The sequence below is a fragment of the Episyrphus balteatus genome, chromosome 2, assembly GCF_945859705.1.
Source record: "Episyrphus balteatus chromosome 2, idEpiBalt1.1, whole genome shotgun sequence".
NCBI classification, from domain to species: domain Eukaryota; kingdom Metazoa; phylum Arthropoda; class Insecta; order Diptera; family Syrphidae; genus Episyrphus; species Episyrphus balteatus.
The window spans coordinates 115141680-115165305 of record NC_079135.1 but is presented as its reverse complement, the minus strand read 5'-3'; the positions used below and the strand labels follow the sequence as shown (position 1 = coordinate 115165305).

Sequence of the window (23626 nt, the reverse complement as noted above, 5' to 3'; positions counted from 1 at the left end):
ACAATCTTTTAAATTCACTTTTAGTGATTTTTTACAATACTTTATTGAATTTTTTTTGTAAATAAATATAATTTCCTTCACAAAAAAAGTTAAAACAACCACCCAACAATTTGACAAGCAGTCCATGAAGTCAAATGTAGAAGTATTGGTAATCACTCCGTCACTCCTTCAAAATTTTGGGAGTGAAGAATTCACTCCAAAAATTCACTCCTTTTTCAATTTTGGAATTTGAAATCACTCCTTTTGGAGTGATTATATAGCTAGGAGTGTCACTCCTTGAATTTTGGAAAACGACATAAGTGATTTTTGGTTCGTACTGTACCTACTCCATTAATTCTTCAATTTTACTTCCCATCTAAATGCTGTGTTATACATAAACAGTAATCTGTCAAACAATTTTGATTTTGAGCTGCATTTTTTGTTTTCTGCATTTCGATTTTTAAAAAATGTAGAAACATCTGTTATTTTCGTGATAAAATTAAACAATTTATTTAAAAAAATACTCATTAACATTCAATAAATATTTGCTACAACATGCAAGACATTCGTCAAGAAATAATTCGTGAAAATCTTCCAAAATTAATACAACAACTTACAGCATTTGAAGTACAATTTTTTTACATTTCAAACAACAGAAAATTCTTATTTTTTTAAATTAATTTACAGATCTCCGATGATAATTTCAAACGCTGTGAACAATTCGCATTGTACATAATAAAAAACCATCGTAATTTAAGCGTTAATAGCCATGAAATCAAACGCAAAATCGAAGGAATGCAGGAAAAATTCCGTGTTGCAAATTTGTCTCCGTATGCCGATCATTTGCAGCAGCTGTGCGAAGAATTGGTCAAACATCCACTTTGTGTTATGCACTACGAAGTAGATGTATCTTGGTCTGTATTAGAATTTCTATTCAATCTAGCTTATAATCCAGTTGGAGCATTGCGTAAAAATAAAAATCAAATCGATTTGAATGCTTTGAAAGCCACTGACGACGAAGGTGGCGACAAAGAAGACAAATATTGGAAAGAACTCCTTAAAGAAGATTTCATTGATGATTGTTGTAATTTGGATTCGGATTCTGATTTAAGTGTAAATCAATGAATTTAGTCAAGTTGTGGAGTGTTCAAAGATTTGTACCTCGGAATCAAGGGAAAGTCAATGAATATTTATATAAAATTTGGAATTGTGTTTAATAGCTTTTAAAAAAATTGTATCTGCTCTTAATCTATCCATCTATCTTCTCTCTAGATACAGGGTGTCCGGTTAAGAATGGATGAGCCTGAAATGGCTGGTACCTAAACTTATGACTGTTTTAAAACCAAATAGAAAAAATCTCTATCGAAACCAGTTTAGAAAATATTAGCTTTTTTTCGTCCAATGTATTTTAAATTTCATCATCTAACGTTTTCGTACCACAACAACGAATGAATGAATTTTATAAATTTCTTTTTTTTTTGGAATTTGTTTTTAAACACTTGTGGTATAAGAAAATCTATGGGAACGTAGGTAATAGTTTTTTATCTTATCTTAAGTATTTAGGTAGTTATTGGTACCAAACGGCAAAAAAGGCGTGAATTAATTTTACTGTATTCAGCCCTATTGTGAGTTTCACGTGAACAAGATTCCACCCGGAAAAATTGAATTTCACTTTTCCCCTATTTTGAGTTCCGGGCGAAAAGTTGTTCACGTTGGGACATCTCCTTGTATTTTCAACTTTTTTTCGGTTAATTTGTGAGGTATTCGACAGCTCTTCTTTCAATAAAATGTTGGTGCCGAACAAGAAACTAGTTTAGCAGAAAATGTAAATTCCCTTCGGGTGAAACTCATGACAGTTTTTTAAATTGCGGGCGGAAAACATTCCACGTGAAACTCACAATAGGGCTGATTATCTTAATTTTTCCGCATTACTGGCACAAATGCGTGAATTGAATCGGTTTTTTTCTTAAGTCATATTTTACAATAATTCTTCCAATACCTTACCATTAAAAATTTTTTTTAAAGCAAATTAGAAAAAAAATATTTGTTTGGACTGGCTCAGAATATTTAACTGTTTATAAAATTGCATTTAACAAATTTTGATGTTTTTTGTAGCACAATTAAATAGGGAATTCAACACAAATTCGAAAACATACCAACATTTTGAAGATGTTGCATTGGGCCAACGAGACCAAAAGTCTTAAATATTCATTAAACCAATATTAAAAAGATGTAAAAATTCAGAAAAGGCTATTCCGATACACAATTTTATGCCAATGCCTTGAATTAAAAAAAAAAAGTTAAACAGTTATAACATTTAGTCACACCGTGAGCAATCATACGTTTTTTTTTTCTTAACTTTTGCATAAGGACTCTGTTATACATATCAGTAAAAATTTTGTTAAGCTATTTTGAATACTTAAAACTTTTATCGTGAGCAAAATATTGATGAAATAAGTTGGGAACTTATTTTAACTAATTTTTTCAAAAAGAAGCAATGCATTTGGTATACATATATAATTTATTTCATCAATGTATACATATATAATTTATTTCATCAATGTTTTGCCCTAAGTATTACATCCATCGCGTTAGTTTAAAGTTTATTTTATTAAATGATATTTATATATATATTTCATATTTGGTTGGTATCAGCCACGTACAAATATTATCCGAAGTTCTGGAGTCTTTCAAAAACTACAAACAAATCAGTAAAATTACCAGATTTTCAAAAAAAATTTGATTTCACGGATAAATGATACGTAATTTGTTAATATATACTCAATACTTGTTATTTATAGGCTTTAAAATATCCTTTAACAAAAAGATATCTTTAATAGAAAAGTTTTCAGAAGCAAAATTATAATGACATACAAATGATATTTTCCAAAACAACGCAACTTGAAATGAAAGCACCTTGGATTTGCTTCCTTAAAGTCCTAGAGAACATCCTCACAAATTTTGAGCAAAATCTAAAATGGGGCAGCAATTCCTACTGAATGTTTTCATACGAAATGACTCAGTTGTACTTTTTTTCAATAAACTGTTGTTAAAAATTGTTGTAATCAAAAGCGACAATTTTTTAAATTTTTTTTTTTAACTTTCTTCTTTGAGCTTTTAATAATGCAACCCAACACTCGTTATACAAGTTCATTGACTTTCCCTGGATTCCGAGATTTTATAAATTTTATGCTTTACGGCACTCCACTAAAGGTAAATATTTTTTTAATAAATCCCACTTCCAGGTTTGGTCAGACGAAGAAGGTGAAAGTTCCTCAACCGATGTTAAATCTATTCTTTCAAATTCGACTGATGATAAAACTTGTAAGATTAAATGGCCAGCAAGTTGGAAACCTCCACAAAAAGATCCTCATTTTGAACAATTTGATGGTCGAAAGTCGAGAGAGATTCTAAATGCGAGTGTTCAAAGAGATTGGTGGAATCCCACCAATAAATCACTATTAGCAATTCCCAGTCAAAGAACTGAAGCTAATTTTGCACAATTGTACAATTCTTTTCTCAGTGAAACATCAAATAATCTTATTAAACGACAAGTGCCATCAACAGAGTCGGAACATTCATTGCTTAAAGAAATCATTTGGATGTTTAATTCGCCGCAAACTTGTAAATTTTTTAAAGTTGTTGATAATGATGTTCAAGTACAGGAAAATGTATCGATTCCCAGCTTAAGTGTGGTATGTATCCTAATTAAGAATATATTATGTTTCTAGATTTTGAAAAGAAAAACTAGTTTGCAGCGTCTGAATGCTTAGCTTATGATTTTCAGTTTGAAATTTACTTTTTTTTTAATTTAGAATTTCTTTTCATAATTTTTAAATACATGTATTAACAAAATTTAAAATTCATTTAAACCCCTAATTCACAAGGCCTTACATATTTCTTTAGAATGGACTAAGAACTTACCTTGAAGAATCATTTATTCCTCATATAAAAATGATGAATACTTTGAAGAAATTCATCGAATCAGTGTACGTTCAAACTGATTCACCATCGCCAATCACATACGAATGTTATGCTGCTAACTTGGTTGATCTTTTGGAGCCCATAAACAGTGCCATATTAGAAGCTGATGTATCAATTCAAAAACCACAATCACAAGTGATTTCTACACTTATTCAATTACAATTTCGTCTTCATAAAAGTATGTTGCTTTTGAAGAGAATTCATAATATTCATACTCAGGTTGTGCTTGATTCGAATCAATCACCATGTAAGAATAAAATTAAGAATACAAATTCACTACCAGATAATAATTTGTTTTTGCTTTTTAGCACATATCCTCAGTGCCCATTTACTAGCAGCTCTTCTTCATATCAATCATAATGCCCAAAATCCCGATGAAGCAAATTTATCCATGTCCCTTTTCCTAACAACAGTTAAGGTATTTTGTCAACTTATCGAAGCATGGTGGAGTGATGGACGATTAGATGATTGGCAAAATGAATTTGTTGTTGAAAAGTAAGTCTGTCTTATCTGAATTTTGAAACAATAGCTAATTTATGTTCTTGTTTCAATTCCAGAATTGGTGAAGGTGCTGAAATAAAATATCGTCAATTCACAAAAAATCGAGAAATGGCTTTCTTTGTGCCAGCCAGTGTTTCAACTATTATAACAGAAAATAGTTTTATACAACTTTTACTTAGCCATTCTGAAGAAGCAGGAAGTACACTAAATTTGTTGTATCAAATTAATAAAATTTCCGATTTAAGGAATTCTCTAGACATCAAAGGTTAGTTTGGAATGATTGTTCCTGAAAATGTAGTAATAAGTTTTTCTTATTTTTCAAGGTAAATTATATGATCAATTTATTGAAGAAGTATGGACAAACATAAGAGAATTCAGCATATCAAAATCAAGTTCGTCGTCTCCGTCCACTAGTCCTATCCCAATAGATGAATTTGAAAGATTGAACTTGGATGAAAGTTCCGAGTCGCGCAAAACTTTCGAATGTCTTGCAACAAACGATCAATTTCTTCTCATGGCTTTTGCTTGTAATTTAGATGAGCTTAGCAAAGAGCCTACGGAAAAATCAGACAATACTACCAAAGAGCCTCCACCAGCTTTAAAAATATTTAATGAATTGAGTAGAATATCGGAAATTATTCTACCACTCGAAGATATAATTCTCACCTCAATGACTCGAATATTAAATGCACGCATTGCTTATGCTAATCAATTTGTTATAAAAATGTATCTGGAAGAGTTTCAAGTTAAGAAACATTTCCAAAATATTCGAAAAGTATTACTTTTTGAATGCAGTGATTTGATGTCATATTTTTATTCCAAACTTTTTGTCCAAGTTAGTGAAATAATTGTATTTAATGTGTGCCTTTTTTAATAATTTGTTTTTAATTTAGATAGAATCTGAAGAAAGTTGGGCAAATCCTTTCTTATTAACAGTGCAATTAGATGATATAATGTGTTCAAAATTTCCAGAGCTTTCATCACTATTCCGTGTCGATATTCAATCGGCTTTTCGATCTATAACCCCAAAGGTAAGTCCTGTTATTCCTTTTTCTATCTTGCTAAAAAAAAAAAAATAATTTGATTAATTTGTCTAGGTTACTGAAGCAGTTGATGAAATCACGATTGGCTATAACATTAGCAAAGAACTTCGTTATGTGATTACCGAAAAATCCCTCGAAGAATATAATAAAGTTTTTAGATTCCTTTTAAAAGTGAAATGGGGAATTTGGGCTTTAGAAAATCTCCATTTCCCACAATCACGAAAACGTACAGTTCCATATGCTCCATTTGAAATGATTGACTTGATTATGAGAAGATTAGAACAACTTCGTTTTTGGATGATTTATTCATTGCAATGTATTCATTTTCATCTAATGACACATGTTCTACAATCGATGGGTCAACAATTGGATGAAAAATTTGACAAATGTAGTCATATTAGAGAAATGCTAAGAGTGCATGAGTCTTACATTACAACTGTGTGCAATCATTGTTTTTTGGGAAAAAGTTTCAATAGTATTAAAGTTGGTGTTGAACAAGTAAGTTTTATATTTCTTATCATTTATTCTAAATTTTATATATTACATTCAAATTGCAGCTTTTAAATTTGGTTTATATTATTCGAATGGAATGGAATAGTTGTCTTAAAGAAATTGATTCGAAAAATATGTTATCAGTTGGTTCGCTATCGGATGATGAACCAGATAGTTCAGGAAATTATGTTGGTGTCTCACAAATTGATGCTATTGAAGTTACTTATATTAGATGTCATCAATTTTTGGCAAATAATCTCAATAATGAAGTTTATTTAAATCAAAATAATTTCTGTAAGTAGTTTTGATGGTCTTTCAATATTTAAGTGAATTAATATGTTTTTTTTTTTTTCAAGTGTCTGGATTGAGTGCAGCATTCAATGCAAGCATACCATACTAAGAGGTGAGTTATTAAATTTTATTATTCTTTATACAAAATAATTACTTTTAGGAGAAACGTGGGGAAAAAATGAATTGTTTTTTTAATTAATTGCATTATCTTCTAAAAATTACACTGTGATAGTTTTTAGAACTTTTTTTGTAGACATCGATTCTAGTTAATTCGAGTGTTCTGAATTCAGTGGTTTTAAAAACTTGGCTCAGGTTTTCGAGATATTTCGAAAATAAAGTCTTGGGTCGGGACTCTCAAAATACTGGGGTCGAATTACGGCACACGTTCCATAACGTATGGTCGCTATGTGTCCCTATCCTGTTCTCCTAATTTAATAGAGACAGAAATAGTCAAAACGTTAAAGTGTCACATCGTGTGATGTGATTCGACCCCTGATATTTTCCAATAATTTTGGTCGTTTTTAGCAGTTTTTAGTTTTAAAGAAAGCTATTCTTGTATTAAGCTATAGGTATAAAGATGTTCCGACCCAGATCGTTATGTTTCGGTCGCTTACGAAGCATTTTTTTAACAAAAAAAAAACACTTTTTCATGTTTTTTTTTTTTGCTTTTTTTATTTTTTGCCTTTCAAAGCCCTTAAAATGTATGCAATTTAAGTTTAACATTGATTCGGGATATTTTATATTATTGAAATAGCATCTTATTCCAAATATGAATAAAATATGGCAAACCTACCTGTTGAAGAATTTTACTTGGAAGTGGCCCCAGAAATTATTATTTCGATATTTTTTCAGAATTAATACAACAACAAGCAATTTTTGACTTAAAAAAAAATTTGTTTTGTTTCCAAAAAAATACAACTTTTCAATATCGATCAGCACCCCTGCTATATAAGATAGGAGGCTGAAATCTCAACAATATGATATGAATAGGATGTGGAACCAAACTGGGGGGTGGCCCAACGGCTTTGAAAATTTAATTTTTCCCATACAAGCTTGGACCACCCTAATGTACACCCATGTTTGCTACGGTATGTTCTTACAAACATTTTAATCATAATCGTTTTATAAAAATACACATAATTTTCTAGTTTTTTTACTTGCGATATAGGTAGGTACTATATATCAAGTTATGCATTCGTAAAAAAAAAAAAGTTGAGATAACATTTTTCCACGACATTACGATGGTAGAGAATGCCAAAAAAGTGGGTCCCGGAAGTCCGTCTGTCTGTCTGTCTGTAAACGAAGCTACAGCCTAAACGGATGCACCAATTGATGTCAAACTTGGTATGTAGCGTTATTTAGCGACTCTCCAGAGGGGTTTTTGGAATTAATTTTTTTGGACCAAAAATAACGGTACTACCGATTTTAGTAAAATTAAAATATCTCGAAAACGGCTCCAACGATTTTGTTTAAAAAAATTCAAATGTTAGTTTTAAGCTAAGGTCTATCTTTTAATGAAAAATTTTTTTTTGAAAATCATTATTAACGGTACCTGCCATAGAACCGTTTTTTTTTTTCAAATCCAATTATCTCTGAAACTGCTTATTCGATTTCAACGAAACTTTTTGTGAAGAAGCATTTATAGACAATACAGTAAGAATTGCAGAAAACCGCATTTTTGACTAGTTTATATGGAAACTTCGCAGAAAGTGTCCTACAACAGCAACATTGATTTAGAGATCAGATTCATAAAAAGCCCTTTGGAAAAGTATAGGTTGGTTCAAAGGCGATTTTCGTTTCTGACCAGTTTAAAAGAATCGATATGTAAATATATAAAAAAAACATCCCCACAAATGAAAAACTTTCTTCCAGACAGTTTAAAAATCAACCATTTTGTTGTAAACATGCGAATAAATAATAAGGTTGGCGCAAAAAGGGTTGTTTTTTTTTTAATTGTCTGGAAGAAAGTTTTTGATTTGTGGGGATACAAATCAAAAACTTTCTTCCAGACAATTAAAAAAAAAAACAACCCTTTTTGCGCCAACCTCTTTATTTTATTGAAACATTCAACTTGTCAATTGCTTTCGAAACATGTCGAACATGTCTCGAGCAAATCTACCAGTCTCTTTGTGCTGTAAACATAAAATTCTTTATCAGTTTCCCACTGCATTTATCTTGTATGGCGCTTCTAATACCTACATATTATGAACATAGAAGATTACGTACTACACACTTACTCAATGCTCATATGGGAGCAATGTAACCATCCCATATTTCACAAAATAAAAAAAATAAAATTGCTAAAATTTCCAGTGGGAATATTACAAAGTATACATTTGGCCTAGTTAGACCAACCTTCTTTTGAAACCTTTTAAATTGAAATTTGATGAAAAACTCCTTCTACACTTTTGTAACTGTTATCCAATTTGTTTCGATCCTAACGAAAAACTTTAACAACACGGTCTAGTTTGGTATAGTTTATAGCCTTCTGGGACATTCAACTAAAAAATATACTGATACATATCACGATACCAAACTTATGCTATACATAAGTCAAAGAAAACAACCATAAGTAGTTCAACCAAAGCCCAGTTATGTTATGTATAAGTAGATACTACCTAATGCAAGCTATGATAACTGAAGGCATACCTATGATTTTTTTTTTCTATGCTATAAGTATCTTAAAAAGTCTACTTCTTCCTATCTCAAGTGAAACAAAAAAAAAATAACATAAGCAAAACAATCCACCCTCATAACAATATAAACAACAAACTTTGCGACTTATGGTTCAAAAAACCATCCCTTAGTCTAGTCAAAGCAATATAGCATAATGTTAGTCAACACGAAGACCGCAATTTTTACCTTTCTAGCAAATGTCCAGAACTCACTCTCACCTCACCCTTATGATATCACACTGACGATTTTATAAATTTTTGTAATAGGTACCTTAGCAACCATATTTTTGGTCAAAACGAATATAGTTGTTTATTCGAGCGGATTGCGTTCTTCTCGCAATGAAGAGTCAAAGAGCTGCTTTAGAAGGTTTTTTTAGAATTTGTTTTGTTGTCTTTTTTTTAATCAAAATAATTTATTAATAGTTGTTAATTCCAAAAATAAACTAATTTTGTCTAAATTTTTTTTCTATAGAAGTGCGTCACAGTTCGAGCTTGTTCCTGCAAATATTCTTGTGGCTTAATGTATATCTATTCGTGGTTTGGGCACTAGCATATGTTTTCTTTATTCTGCACAATGTAAGCAAACATTATATGTGTACACATGAGTAACATTAAAAAACAAATAAATTTTCATTTATCAAGTTTCATGAATGAATTGACTCCCCCAAAAGAGTGCGTGTTTGTGGAAACTTATGATGAGTTTGTAAGTTAGAAAACGCATATCGTCTCAAAAGTTTTTTATTTCGATATCAAAGTTATGTTATTAAGGAGAAAATAATTTTGTAAGAATTTTCAAGTGTTTCTTATAACACTCCCTAAATTAATTGTTCGTGTTGCCGTAGAAGTGACTGGTAACTATTTGGCAAGAATAAACAACTTTTCGTGGGTGGTTGAAATCTTCAATGTGAATTGTGAATGGTGATGTTATATAAAAAATCTCCTCCAAAAATCGAAAATGTATTTAAAATGAAAATAGCTTAACTTTTTGAAAGTTTAATAAAATAGCAAAAACATACTCGTAAGACCCATATAGAGCTATTGAAAAAGAAGTAAAATAATGAAATGGTTAAACATGCAATGTAGGAGAGTAAAACAGCAAAATATGAAATCTACTATAAAGGTTGAAATCTCAAAAATATGTACTATTCTTTAATGTACTGCTTGGCGATTGACATTTTTTTAAAACATAATTTTCCAAGCTATCCACTAAAGATTATAAATACTGATTGTTTAAGATTGTTTTGCGAAACCAAATAATAACTTTTATTGAAAAAATAGAACCTTGACTCCATTTAGTATGAAAATTTCAAAACCCGTGCTCGCTTTGCTTCGCATATTTTAAAACATTATTAATTGAAATTATAACATATGAGTTCGAATGGATATTTTGACAGTGCTTAAAAAAAAAACAATTAAAGAGAACATATGCAGCTAAGGTTTTTGAATTTTTGATTAATTTTAGAACCGTAAGGTGAACAAATATCGCAATTAAATATTTAAAACTGAATCATCGGCCGATATTAGGTCAGAACTATTCGAAAGATTGTCTCAAAAGTTCGTCTTATACACTCCTTCCGATCTCTGACGGTGCCAGTCTGGTCTGGAATATAACTGTGAAGCTTGGATTTTAAAATATTTGTTTTTTTTTTTTAATGGAAGAATTGATCTCTCAAATTACTCCATATTTTGTTTATGTTTCAACTCTGATAAACTTCGGGCCAAAGTCGTTTAGCCCTTTCGAACCCAAGCTATGAAAATCAAGATTAAAAAATGATTTTTCAGTATTATCGTGTCAAAAACATCACAACTAAGAAATATGAATAGCAAAAAGTTATGTTCCAAAATAATAAATAGCAAAACTATTGTGTTATTCTCATTTTACATGTAAGTAACATACACTGTCTATGACAAACCAAAAAAAGTCGGACAACTTTGAAAATAACTTTTTATAGAACAGTAATGTTTGCTACTTCTTCTAAGCCAAAACACAAAACACTTTTTGGATTAACATTTTTTATATCTTTTTTTTCAAAATTATGACCATATATAAAAAAAAATGTGGATTTCAGTCCCTTTTTCGATAAAAAAAAATATTAAAAGTATGATATTTGACTAACTTTTTGTACTAACCCAGTAACTAGGCATTATTATCTTTCAATTATGCCATCGAAACCTAAAAAATTATTTAATGCAATATTTTTGACGAATTTTTAAAGATATTTTACATGAGAGTAACGCTGGTACCGAAAGGGTTAGTAATGTCTCTGTTAGTATAATTTTTAGAAATTTTATCACCTGTTTTAAATGCAATAAGTTAATTTTTCTGTACCCATATTTTATTATTAAATCCATATAGCAACTTCACGGTTCATTTTTGGAAAGTAGTACATATTATTAAAAATTTATTGAAAACAAATCCCCTCATTATTACATGATAAGCATACACCCTTTTATAACTTAATAGAGGAATAGATTTATACATAGAAACAATTGCAACCAGAAAATGATGCAAATGTCTTCCCTGTGATAACAAATTTTGGTTGACAAAGTATAGCTCATTATATAAGCAGACAGACATAATTGCAAGAACCCTTTTTTCATACTCTCTGTAAACAAAATGTAATGTTTGTTGTCTTAAGTTGTTTTTTTTTTTTAAGAACAAATAAAATGGCACTGCAAAATAAAACTTTATGGAACTTTAATAGCTCATTCCTGATACCTATAATTTACATTACAAATAGCATACAATTCGGAATTCTGCCAACCAACAAGTTCGCTCAACTTAAAGCTTATTGCATAAGTACTTAGAAATTTGAATAAATTATGATTGATTTCCTGTTTTTCTTAGAAACCTTTTAAGGGAGTGGGTGGTAAATTACACACTTAATGGTATATCAACATAACGGAAGTTACCTACTGTTAAGAAAATAGAAAAGTAGAACATAAATGAAATTTTAAATCGAAATTTGTGCAAGTGTATGTACGAGTATGTAACAACATGCCAAATTGGTTGGCTTATTTTTCATATATATTTTTTTTTATCAATCTGCATGGAAAATGGAAAAATAGATGAATGATTTGGTTAAGTGTTTATACCAATACAATGTGGCAATGACATATACATATAATATGAGGTACGGAATAATACAACAAAAGTACCCATTTGAAAATAACAAATTAAATTTCAAAAGTACCCATTTGAAAATAACAAATTAAATTTCAAAATAAGAAGAGGTTTTACAGCTGATGAATGTGGCAGAATAATTTTAAAATGTTATTAATTGTAATTTCTTTTGTAACTTATTTAAGAGATACGTTTTGAAGTTTTGTCAAAAAAAGGTTGCTTATTCTCTGTTTACAGGCTCATTCTGCAGAAAAGAGTCAAGTTATTTTCTCATCATTTGGCTACACAGTTGCAGTAATAACGGAGTTTATTCGATTATTCCTCGGTTACTCTGGTAATCTCAAAAGAAAGGTTTGTCCATTTTATCCTTCAATCTCGAAATATTTAAAAACTTCTGATTTTTCTCTTTCAGCCAATTGATTTGAGTGTATTTCTGGTGGTATCCACAATCATCCAAACACCTGTTTTTCTATACCTCACTTTGTTCCTAGATACACAACTTCACATAATAATACTCGGTTGTTTGATATTGTTTTGTTTGCTATTCGAAGTGAATCTCGGTGCTCATACTTGGCGTAGAATGTCAATGCAACAAAATAATTTGCAACGCGTTAAACTATTACTAGCCGAAAATCGAACTGCTGAGTGATAATACGAGTAACTTTTTTTTGTTTTTGTATAATTTAGAATCTACGTCATTTTTATTGCAAGTTGTTTATAATATGATTTTTAACTAGTTAATAATTTTTTAAAATTTCTTTTGTATACACTCTCTTCACTACAATACACACTTTTTTTTTTTTGAAATATAATTTCAATAAATGCATGAATATTTAAAAAACAAAACAAAAAACATAACATTATTTACTGGTCCTACTTTATACTTTATAATTCTCTTCTAGATTGTGTTCCATATACAAGGCATCGATTCGGTCTAAAACAGCTTTCATTCTTGGTATGAATTCTTCTAAAGTCTTAAGATTTCTTGCTTGCAATTCACCATTGCCAAGTAATTGTGACCTAGTTGGTGCCCAACGGGAGATTACCTGGCAAAGATTTAATCATCATAAATGGTTTTTGTATAAAAATATTTTTAAACTGAAAATAATTACCGAAACTGTATTCTGCACAAACCACCCATGATAAGGTTTAAGTGTTCGATCATAGGCATCTTGAAGGTGTTTCTTAAGGATTTCTAAATTTTGTTTATCATTGAAGATATTTTCAAAAAATGTACATATCAATCGGAGACCACGTTTTAGCCATAAAAGTGAGTCTGATGCATATTTTTTGTCTAAATTGATATTTTTTACTATAAGATCTTCAAGATAGTGAAATTCGTTTGTTCCCTTTTGATAGCTTATGGTTAGTTTCTGTAAAAAAAAAAATAAATGAAATAAGTGAGTGACACTAACAATTGAATGGTTAAAAAGTAAGATAGAGAAGCTGAGTCAATAAATTAAAAATGATTTACATATATTCCAAACAAAAATACCAAAAGAAATATTCCATACAGAATTATATCACTTTTCTGCAATAAGAACAACATACCCGAGAAACGTAATGCATAAAAAAACTGAATTATATTGTAACGGTTGTAACATGTTTCCATAATCATCAAAACAGCAGAAATTAAGCAAATCAGTTTTAAACACTGATAGGAACTTCTTAAGAAACTACCAACGCGACTAAGAAACATGATGGTGGAGCTATGAAGTCAAAGCAGTGATATCTAGAAAAATGACTGCTTACAAAGCTTGGTCAAAATGCCACCTCATAATACTTTGCAACACCCGAACCTAATTTAGAAGAAGAATCCGATCTCACAGTCGAAGGTGTGACGGTAAAAAATGTTTTAAAAAAAAGCGAATGGTTCAGATGAAATACGCTCTCAGTTTTGCAAAAAGACGGGAGGCATCGGGTCTAGGTGACTTACGATTCTCATCTCCTAGCTCATCAGCGGCTACCAAATACCCTATCAGTGGAGAGAGTAACATTCTCCCTATCTATCAGGGGATACAAGAAAGTGTGATAAATACCGATTAATCTGATGTCACACACGTTAAAGATCTTAATTATTAATTTTCTTGTTCAATTATTTACTATTTTGTATGCATCTCCAACAAATTATACAACATAATTTCGAATCATCAACATAAATTGATTTGTCATTGATAACTAACTTGGTTAAGAAACAGATCTTGTTCTTTAAATCCTTCTTCATGCTTAAAATATATCATGTATACTAGGGTGGACCAAAAAAATTATATTTCATTATTTTGATTTGCTCTACCGAAAACTTGTTTTCTCGACACAAAATAATGCTACCCTAATTTTTTCAGAATTTTTCGATGATGTTTAGGGGTTGCGCGCACCCCTTTTATAAAAAAAATAAGCTCTTTTAGTTTTTAATTTTTTTAAAGCTTAAATAATTTTTTAATCGAAAAGCTGTTTGAGGGAAAAGTATTGAGTATCAATAGATCTACTTACATCAATTTTTCTTTTTTCAAAAAAAAATATTTTTGACTGATTCCCAGGCGTTAGAAGTCGAAATTACTGGTAAATGCTGGGAAAAAAGCCTAAAAACTATGTTTTACTGTTGTTTATAACGGTTAAAATTATTTTTATCGTATTCCTCATCAAATTTACTTTAAAAACCGTGCTTTTATATTGCTAAATTCTTCTTAGATTGATAAAAGAAAAATAATTTTTAAAAAAGATCGTACCAAAACAAGTGAAGGAAAAATGGGGGAGGGTACTATATCTTGCGCGACGAGATTTGATAACAGTATTTTGTAGAGGAGTTAAATACGATCCTTTTTCATTATGGGAGGGGTGGTCTATCTGGCTCCGTTTAGGCGGGAATGGCAATTTCCTAAAAAATGACTTAAAATGATAAAAAATATATTAAAATACAATGGCAACACTTACAGTTATGAATGATAGCTTTTTCAAAAGCTGGAACTGTACACTTTATTCTAATTTTGAAGTAAAGTTATTTCAATCAATTGTTTTTGAAATAATCGATTAAAAAGTAAAAAATTGGGAAAAAAAAGTTTAAAAAACACATTAAATACTGTTTTTTGTCAATTGTGGATTACAATACAAAAAATGGCTGATAAAATAAAGTGTCACAATTGATTCCTTATCAAATACTGAAGTCCATATGTTTTAATGCTTTCTAGTTTTTGAGAAAATTGAAAAATAAAACAAATTCTTTTTATCAGATTATAATTTTTATGGCTGTTTTTAATATTTTTGCCACCATCAAAAAACATATCCGATATTCAATATTATAAGGCGCTGCATCAACAACAACATCATTAAAAAATATGGATAGTTATCAAAATAAAATTTCGTGGAACCAGAAGGACGATCTCGAGTAGGTCTGATAAAAAAGAAGTTTTTTTTATTTTTCAACTTTATCAAAAACTAGCAAGTATTAAAACTTATGGACTTCAGTATTTGATAAGGAATCAATTGTGACACTTTATTTTATCAGCCATTTTTTGTATTGTAATCCACAATTGACAAAAAACAGTATTTAATGTGTTTTTTAAACTTTTTTTTCCCAATTTTTTACTTTTTAATCGATTATTTCAAAAACAATTGATTGAAATAACTTTACTTCAAAATTAGAATAAAGTGTACAGTTCCAGCTTTTGAAAAAGCTATCATTCATAACTGTAAGTGTTGCCATTGTATTTTAATATATTTTTTATCATTTTAAGTCATTTTTAAGGAAATTGCCATTCCCGCCTAAACGGAGCCAGATAGACCACCCCTCCCATAATGAAAAAGGATCGTATTTAACTCCTCTACAAAATACTGTTATCAAATCTCGTCGCGCAAGATATAGTACCCTCCCCCATTTTTCCTTCACTTGTTTTGGTACGATCTTTTTTAAAAATTATTTTTCTTTTATCAATCTAAGAAGAATTTAGCAATATAAAAGCACGGTTTTTAAAGTAAATTTGATGAGGAATACGATAAAAATAATTTTAACCGTTATAAACAACAGTAAAACATAGTTTTTAGGCTTTTTTCCCAGCATTTACCAGTAATTTCGACTTCTAACGCCTGGGAATCAGTCAAAAATATTTTTTTTTGAAAAAAGAAAAATTGATGTAAGTAGATCTATTGATACTCAATACTTTTCCCTCAAACAGCTTTTCGATTAAAAAATTATTTAAGCTTTAAAAAAATTAAAAACTAAAAGAGCTTATTTTTTTTATAAAAGGGGTGCGCGCAACCCCTAAACATCATCGAAAAATTCTGAAAAAATTAGGGTAGCATTATTTTGTGTCGAGAAAACAAGTTTTCGGTAGAGCAAATCAAAATAATGAAAAAATGATTTTTTTGGTCCACTCTAATGTATACAAATGCAAAGTTTTACAAAATCAAATACAAACCGACAAATAAATGTTTATAACATGCCGCTTGAATAAAATTGTTTGCACCATATTCAATATTTTTGAAAGCAAACAGAAGAACCAAATGGTGAACGAGCAAATAAATGAACAGAAGATCAATACAGATTTGTGTTCTCAAAGAGTGACTCACAGACAGTATTTATATTGAATTCCCAAAATAAAAGTAAAAATTACCTCAATATTTCCACTCATATCCATAGTTATTGGTTTGAAAAGCTTTCCAAAAGTCTCTGAAAATAAATGTTAAAAAATTATCATAATAATGAATGAATGCAGAGATAAGAAATATTTTTGTACTATTGAACTTTGAAAGCATATATTAGTCTTTAGTTGAACTTACCTATGATTTTAACAATTTCATTAGATGCATGAAGAAATGCTTCAGTTTCTATTAATTCATCCTTTTCAATCACAGGAAATCCTTTTAGATTTTCAAATTGTATTTGTGTAGATTCAGTCATTTTAAAAAACTGTTTTTTGTTAACACAACACACAACAATGTTCTCTAACAGACGAATAAATTTTGACTGATTTATCGATAGTGATTTATTTATCAGCTTTGCCCAATTTCTATTGGAACAAATTAAAAGCTATTATCTTATCGACAATTGTTGTTGAGCTATAACACACCATATGATAAGTGATAGTCCCACCAAAAAGCATGTTCTATACATAAATAAAAAAAAAAAGAAAATAATATTAAAGGTGAACTGAAATACAAAAAATACTAAACATTTCATAAAGAAAGAGATTAAACATTGTAAATTAAAAAAAAAAATAAAAAAAATGAAGCATAAAACACGAAAGAAGTTATGATATTGATTAATTTTAGTCAAAAAAGATTTCTATGCATTTGAGTACGACTATTTAAAAATATAATCTAAAGAATCCTGAACTATTTAGTAATCTGAGATAATCGAGATAATTTTATTTGGTTTTTGGGGTACTTTCGTAAGCATCCGAAACTAGGCAAATATTAGATTTTTAATGAATAATGACTAACATCCTATTTTAAAAACCAATTCATGGACAACAAATGTCTTTTTATTTCATAATTTAGCCAGATATAAAATATTTGTATTAAAATTAATCGTTTCCAATAGAAAAAAAAAATAAATGTCACACATACGCCACAGTGACCGCTTGAGATTATTGTATACAAATTGATAACAATTTCTTTACTCGACGAAATAATGATACTTGTTGACCTATGTTGATCAATTTTTTACCTTTTTGGACAGAAGATAAAATTGACTATGCAAAATTTGGCGTATAGTGTGCTAGTAAAACACGGTTCCTTATTTAGAAATTGATTTATGTAATATGTATTAAGTTTCTAAAAATAGTATACAAAATAAAATATTGTTTTTAACCGTTTATACCTAACAGTTTTGAATTTTTGTTACAGCTATTGATATTCATAGAATAAATCTAATAGCATTGTGAACAGGTGATATGGCTACAGACAAAATGCAAGTGAAGCTTACTTATCGTCGGCAGAAAACCATATTCAAAAATAAACTATAACCAAAATTTTGAATAAATCCAAAACAATAAATAAAGTTGTTTTTTAGACCCCATACTAATAAAATTTATAATGTGCCGCAGGGTAAGGAATATGAAATGCTAGGCAATACTCCTCGTATGTGCCTGAGTGAAACCGGAACATTAAGTTATTAAGATTATGTATTAGATTTGAAGCCTTTTGTATTTTAAACATTTTTGAAATCATTTTTTGTGGGATTGGCAGTTTTGCAATTTAAGCGGACGATATTATCTTCTTATTTTTTTAAATAAATTGAACTAGAAAAAAATTGGCCTTATTCAGGCTTGCTGATATTTAAGATGTACATTGTTTCCAAAAAGTATAGAAAACATACACCCATAATTTTTTAAAGCTTCAAAAATAAAAAAAAAAAAACTTTAAAAGTGCACGTACAAAAAATGGTCACTATGATGTACACGTACTTTTTTATATTTTATTTACTTATATTTTAAATGTAGAGTAGATATAATACCAACGATAATACGTTTTACCGATGGTAAGAAATCGACTTTTGCTTTTTTTTAAATTTTACTATTGAGGTTTTAGTAAATCATGTGTTGTTATAATAAGGAGGATGGATGAAAATGCAGAGAAATGTGAAGTTTGGAATTTACTAAAAACCTATTTGGCTTGTAAAGCGAACCATTTTACGACATAATAAGGATGTTTAGTTTTTTAAACAATTTTAAACTTGAAAATATTCCAATATAACTTAGGTATTAATAACTTTTGTTTTTCATCTTTTACCTTAAAGATTCAAATACAAATTAAAAACCTTCAAAGAGATTCAATCTGAACTTCAAATATGGTAGAAAAAACATATTTTCCAAACTTTAAGTTTCGAATATCTAGAAAATTTTAAATTTAGAATATGTACATATGTTTATGGTAAAACTACTTGAAAATACTGAATGTCTCAGCAGAAATGGTTTAAAATAGAAAATGGTAAAAGTCTAGGTCTTAATATTTCTAAATTTTGTAACTTATTCATATAGAATCACAACGTTTTCGATTTATGGGAATTTTTTTTAATCTGCCTAAAAACTTACTTTTCAAACACCTTAAATTTGCATTAATAAACGAAAGGTTAAGTCAAAGATTTTTTTTTTTTTCAAAACTTAGAGCCATGCTAAACTGTGCGCAAAGCTAAGATTTTCAAAAAATCTTTCGTTTCAAAGGTTAAATGACAATATAAAACCATCCATATTGTAACTTTGACTCTTTATGTCTTAGAAACTATCAACTATTTAAGTTCAAATAACCAAAAAGAATCAAAAAAACATAAAAAACACATTACATATTAACTAAAAACAACCATGCACGAAATAACAAATGTGGAATAACTTTACCATATTATAGCAGCAAGTAAGATATTTTAAAGTTTTTATACTCAGCATTTGGACTCACACACAAGATATGAATAAATATAAATTTTCATATAACAAAACACAATTTATATGCTTTACAAGGAATGTCACACTAACTTGTTATTTAAAGCATTTTATAAGCTTTAACCTTTGCATTTAATATTTTTAGTGTTAGCAAACTTATACCAAAAACATTTTAGGTTATATTAAATGTTTAATGTCCTCTGGAAGTGAATTCAAAGCTTTGTATGGTTACTCTGTTACTCTGAGATCCAAAAAATAACGTTACAAGTGTTTTACTATAATTTGTTACTACTTAATTTTTAATTCTATAGTTTCTTTTGGACGCTATTGTTTGGCATATTAATATTAAGATTATAAGATTTAACACACGTATACGAAGCTACGACATAAATAAAGCAATAGTCTGATTAAATAGTACAATTTTTTGTATCATATTGCTGTGCTTACAGTTCTAATTTCCTCGTTATCTTTGTTAAAGCTTTTCATTTATCGATTCAATTTAATATTTAATATCGATTTTTTGTCTTATTTCATTGTATGTTGGTTCATAAAATGACAATGCCTTTTTTATATTTATTTATTTCTAATTGCTAACATCCAAGCATTTATATAAGTGCCTTTGAAAAATGAATACAAGCTGTGGTTTTTAAAAGGTACATATAAGTCAATTATAACAAAGCATTTGGCACATAAATATTCTTTTCTATTTCATATAGAAAAAGCCAAAAAAGCAAACTCTAGAAGTCTCTAGAATCTACATTAAAATGGATTTTTTGCTGAGTTTTATGTTCACTATAAATGTGTGGATATGTATAAGTTTTCAACAACAACATCTTTCATCTTTTTCTTCATTTAAGAATCAAAATCTAATCGTTTACTTGTTCCATCAATACAAATCACAAACACATGATGTTTTGTATAATCAAATTGCTTTGGAAGATCAAATTCACATAAAGCTTTATCTTTATCAAATTCAAAATAATCTACAACAAGACTATCCGCTGTACAACGAATTTCTATCAATTTCAATGGACTACTCGTCATAACAATGCGATTCTCTTTGTCCTGATTTATACGAGCACTAGCCATATGTTGTGTTATATCATTTCTTAACCAACGATTGTGGGCTAATATAATTGCGCAATTTCTTGTAAAATAAAAAGAATCACCACCACTCTTTTGCTCATGGTACTTTTCTAAAAAACGATTTTGTTCTCCTCTTTTGATTTTGGTAAATCTTACAGGCCCATCTGTTGCCTGTTTTTGTGATGGTCCAATTATTCTATCAGGCAAACTCTCAGTCAATTTATCAATTGTGAATACTCTATTTAAGTAATCAAACCCATTTCCCATGACTCCATCATTTGTATGACCCAAATCAAATATATGTCCAATTTCATGACAAACTGCTCCCAGACTTGTAGCATACACTCCAGCATATGTCCGCCGGTAATTGCTATCATCAGCAAATCTTTCCAAATCAACTTTATCATCATTTTCAAAACATTTTATAATATCTTCAAATTTACTTGGCCACGAGTAGAAAAACCCTGAACCAAATAATGCCAATCCACCTCCACCCAAGGCAGCATTACCTTTCATGTGTCGCTTTATGTTTTCGTAGGAGAAGTCTCCATCGGTTATTGGCTCATATTTAGTGCAACCAATGAAAGCAACAAACTTTACTTTAGGATCATTGCCATGCTCGGAATTAATTACCTCATAAGCAAATTTATTCCACAATTCTTCTTGTGACAAGTTTAATGCCTCTTCAACAGGCAAGTTACTTTCAAAAATCTGACATCGTGATTTAAGGACAAAGGTTCGTCTCTCGAAACCAGCCTCATTTAACTTTTCTGCATATAAACATTGCAGCAATTTCATATTTAAATCGATAATAGCACAAGCTTCGGAGGCATTGCCACCACCATTCTTTGTGGTTGTCGATGAGTTAAATGAACCATCATGACCCTTACAAACAATATAGAATGGTTGAATTTTGTAGGGATTCTCTTGTGGTCGATAATGGCATTTGATTTTTATTGTTGCATTGCAATAGGATATTTGGAATTCTTCTGTAAGTGTGACATTATCACCACTACCATGAAAACGATAAAGTATTTTAAATTCACCATTAACAAAGGATACACGAACTTCATCATTATGGCTACTAATTATATTATGACCATTTATAGATTTCAATTGGATATGTTTATTAGATGAACATGGCTTACTTATTTTTCCTTTAATTAGTAACAATTCGTGATTGATGATGGAATTGTTTGTTAAATTTGTTAACTCTATGACGTGAGGCACTACACAACAACTCATTGCAGAGGAATTTTTTTGCTTTTATTCTTGTTTTCGTAACACGTTAGCAAAATGCAAATGAAAATGAGATGAATTTCGATGAAGCCATGCAATTTTTGCAAGGGAAGAAGATAAACAAGAATTTTTTTTATAAAAAAAGGTAAATCAGCTGGAAAAAAAATACCAAAAAATGACATTTGGTCGCGTTCAATATGCAAAAAAAGTTTTGCCATTTTTAATGTACTTTTTGATACCATTTTAGGTACTTTTTAATAGTCTTTTTTTTCGCAATATTTTATTTATTTTTTTATTTATTAGGGGTATTCACGATCTGGTGCAACAGGCCTAGTAAATATGTAAAATTTTATTTTTTTACAATAGATCGTGAATGCCCCTCTTCTTATCTATAGTAAATATTGAAGCATGAATGATGTTTTTTTTTTCCTCCACCGTTGCTTCTTCTTTTTTCCATTTTTTATAATTTAATTCTTTGTTTGTTCGGGTTAATTAATTTTCACTAATTATTTTACATCAAAAGAAACTAAATTACGGGACATGAGTAGCGACAACCATTATAAACAGAATAAAAAAGACAAACTGTTTATCATGGGCGACGCGACGGTGAGCTGCCATCTGTCAAAAATTATTTTACTCCATTGTATTTTTATTTTGCAATAGGGTTAGGGTATAGCAAAAGTGCAAGACCTTTGTAAAATTTCAATCCATATATTTTGTTGTTGTAGTGTTGTAAGATTTTACACTTTTGCACTTTTGCAATGATACTAGACCAGTTGCTAGGATCGTGAATACCCCTATTATTTATTTTATACAAAATTTTGTTCAACTTCTTACAGGTGGCACCACGATTCTCTTTTTTCCTCAGCAAAAGAAGAAGAAAGAAATTTTCTTATCAAATAAATCTAAATAAATAAAAAATAAAATTAAAAAAGTTTCATAAAAATTCATTTAAGCAAAGTAAAATGTTACTCGGGAAATTGAAAGTTTGTGCAAAATTTCGAGAAACTCTCCAAATAATTTAGTACAGGTAAGAATTTCATTTGTCAATCTACGCACTGTGAAACGAAAACCATAACTTTGTGCTATTTTTGTATATGGAAATTTTCGATTCGCTTCGGGTGCGTGTTAGGCTTTAGATCTAAAAATAAATAGATTTTTGTGTCGATAGAAAACAAAAGGTCCGTTCCATACACAGTCTGAAGCTGCAACATTTGTTTATTTTTGGTACCGAGTCTGTTCCCAACTACAAAAATGGTGTAGAAGAGAGTGCTCACGAGAAAGTAAAAAATTTCCCCACCCTGGCAAATTTAGTTCCAAGAATTTCTGTGGACAGAAATATGAGTTCTGTCAAATGAAAAGTTGACGCATTTCAAACAAATAAATAAAAGAAGAAAATAAATCAAATTGTGATGGTTTTTAAATTGAATTAAAAAAGTGTTTTTGTTTATCGATTTAAGCATAAAATATGAAATTGTTTTTTATAATGGTGTTCAACTTGTTCCAGACTCTTTTGCAGTCTTTCGTAGTTTTATTTTTTTCTGAGGGAATCCTCTCTCAGCTCTCATAAATTTGACAGACTTCCTAATTTGGGGCACAAAAAGTGTGGAACAAACTTAATATCTCGTGCGCTGCCTAGTAAAAATTGAATAGTAAGTTGAGTTGTTGGAAACTAATCTTCTTCCCTATTTACTTCTTTTTTCAAAATTTATTTAAAATTCTAAAACAAAATGATTTTTATAAATTTTCTGATAAATTATATTAAAGTGGCATCACTCGTACTACTTTCTTATTTCTATGAACTATCAACGTAAGAAAGAGACAAGTGTACATTTTTGCAAA

At 29.5% G+C, this 23626-nt stretch overlaps 2 protein-coding genes across 5 annotated transcripts; one reads left to right on the top strand and one right to left on the bottom strand.

The window, feature by feature from the left end:
- The first annotated feature begins 411 nt into the window (after positions 1–411).
- On the top strand, positions 412–12440 carry LOC129908722 (gamma-tubulin complex component 5). 2 transcript variants are annotated; one of them, XR_008771316.1, is made up of 13 exons: positions 412–606; positions 667–1092; positions 3225–3674; positions 3886–4210; positions 4272–4458; positions 4521–4729; positions 4788–5299; positions 5358–5495; positions 5562–6005; positions 6065–6293; positions 6356–6402; positions 9438–9541; positions 12327–12440. XR_008771316.1 is itself a non-coding variant. In XM_055985446.1 (12 exons), exons 1-11 carry the CDS (start codon positions 535–537, stop codon positions 6397–6399), a joined length of 3036 nt encoding a protein of 1011 aa, XP_055841421.1. In that variant the 5' UTR covers positions 412–534; the 3' UTR covers positions 6400–6402; positions 12327–12440. The 2 variants fall into 2 exon arrangements, 1 of the variants encoding a protein (XP_055841421.1); XM_055985446.1 differs by lacking the exon at positions 9438–9541.
- On the bottom strand, positions 12327–21820 carry LOC129908723 (glycolipid transfer protein). 3 transcript variants are annotated; one of them, XM_055985447.1, is made up of 5 exons: positions 21694–21796; positions 16863–17188; positions 16697–16752; positions 13202–13462; positions 12327–13135 (listed from the first exon to the last, which is right to left on the bottom strand). In XM_055985447.1, the coding sequence occupies exons 2-5, from the start codon at positions 16981–16983 to the stop codon at positions 12968–12970; spliced, it is 606 nt and encodes a 201-aa protein (XP_055841422.1). In that variant the 5' UTR covers positions 16984–17188; positions 21694–21796; the 3' UTR covers positions 12327–12967. The 3 variants fall into 3 exon arrangements, 1 of the variants encoding a protein (XP_055841422.1); XR_008771317.1 differs by lacking the exons at positions 12327–13135; positions 13202–13462; positions 16697–16752 and having other exon boundaries at positions 16981–17092; positions 17153–17188; positions 19418–21820; XR_008771318.1 differs by lacking the exons at positions 12327–13135; positions 13202–13462; positions 16697–16752 and having other exon boundaries at positions 16981–17092; positions 17153–17188; positions 19907–21820.
- Positions 21821–23626: the final 1806 nt, after the last annotated feature.